Source organism: Myotis davidii, unplaced genomic scaffold, assembly GCF_000327345.1.
Source record: "Myotis davidii unplaced genomic scaffold, ASM32734v1 scaffold609, whole genome shotgun sequence".
NCBI classification, from domain to species: domain Eukaryota; kingdom Metazoa; phylum Chordata; class Mammalia; order Chiroptera; family Vespertilionidae; genus Myotis; species Myotis davidii.
In genome coordinates this window covers 2,304,667-2,306,172 of record NW_006300164.1, presented here as the reverse complement: position 1 = coordinate 2,306,172, position 1,506 = coordinate 2,304,667, and the positions used below count along the sequence as shown (strand labels likewise).

The following is a 1,506-nucleotide window of genomic DNA, read 5'->3' as shown; positions in this document are numbered from 1 at the left end:
CGAGTTGGTTTGGCTTTGGCTTGAGGGGGAGGGAGCCGGACGAAGAAGCCTTCCTTCCGGGAGTCGGAGGCGTGTCAGCAGCTCGCGGGGGACACGGGTGGCTGTGCCGCGCCTCAGGGACGTCACGGGGCCGGTGACCAAGGGTCCCCGACTCTCAGGACCGGAGGACAGCAGGCGGCTGCGGAGCGAGGCGGCTGGAGGGCGCGTCCCGCGGCGAGCCCCGGCGCTGGGAGAGGGGCGCAGAGCAGATTTTAATTTGCTTTTGCGTTTGCCTAACTGTGTACGATGCGCATATATCGCTTTTTTAATCAGAAAAACATCTAATGTGAGTAATTTCAGCTTCATTAGTTCCCGTTATAGAAGCGGGGTCCGTTCCAGAACACGGGGGGCAGGCAAACAGCGGGGAGGGGCCGCGGCCTGGGCTTCCCTCGCGGAAACAGCCCCTCGCCTGTGTTCCTCCCGATCCCTTTCTGTCCGAGCATGTTTAATAGTCCGCTTCGCCTCCTCCCCGCCCCCTCGCCCTCTCCCCGCCAGCCAGTAGTCACTGTCATTCTGCAAACACAGCTTCAGATGTCTGTAAAGAGGCCGGCCCTCGCTGGTGCTGCTCAGTGGGTAGGGCGTCGGCCAGTGGACTGAGGGTCCCGGGTTCGATTCTGTTCAGGGGCTCAGGCCTCTGTTGTAGGCTCGATCCCCGGCCCTGGTCGGGGCTCCTGTGGGAGGCGACCAAGCGATGTCTCTCTCACATCGAAGTTCCCCTCTCTCTGTCTTTCTCTCTCCCTTCCACTCTCAAAAAATCAGTGGGAAATATCCTCGGTGAGGATTAGCCAAAACCAAAAAGGAGCAGGCTCCGTTCCAGTCATGGCGGCAACTCGGTCAGGGCGAACATTCGCTGGTTGCGGGGCGCCGTCCCGAGGGCGAGTCCACGCTCAGTCTCCTGGCGGGTCGTGATTGTCTCCCTGGAGATGAGGGGTGCCCAGGCAGAGGGCTCGCTTGCTCCCCGAGGGCCTGGGAGGTGGGTGACCTTGAGCAAATGCCCTGGTGGCCGCTGTCCCCACCTACCTGCCTTAGATGGCAGTGGATGCCGCCGTCGGGGCCTCTGAGGGCCTGGATGGAGCCCGGCTGCAGTTTAGGGAGTGGGTCCCCTCCACGGTGGATCCGGCCGTCGCCCGGGCCAGGCCTTGTTCCGGTTCCGCAGAAGCAGCAGCCGCGGTCAGCCGCTGAGGGACCGGCCTGGGCCAGGCTGCCGGGAGTGACCGCGCGTGCTCGGGGCTGTGGTCCTGACCTCAGCTCCGTGTGTGTGTGTGTATGCGTGTATGCGTGCGCGTGTGTATGTGCACGTGTGCATGTGTGTGCGTGTGCATGTGTGTGCATGTGCATGTGTGTGTGTGTGTGTGTGTGTGTGTGGGGGAGGGAGGGGGGGGCTGGCCGGACGAGAGAGAGAGAGAGAGAGAGAGAGAGAGAGAGAGAGAGAGAGAGAGAGAGAGAAAGAGAGGTGAAAGAGACATA

The 1,506-nt window shown here is 62.4% G+C and overlaps 1 protein-coding gene across 1 annotated transcript in view; it reads left to right on the top strand.

Moving 5' to 3' along the window:
- Positions 1 to 1,221, top strand: part of LOC102765278 (collagen alpha-1(III) chain-like) — a 7,030-nt gene extending 5,809 nt beyond the window's left edge. The window contains exon 6 of the mRNA XM_015572367.1: positions 1,069 to 1,221. Coding sequence (XP_015427853.1) covers positions 1,069 to 1,221 — 153 coding nt within the window. The remainder of the gene's footprint in view (positions 1 to 1,068) is intronic.
- Positions 1,222 to 1,506: the final 285 nt, after the last annotated feature.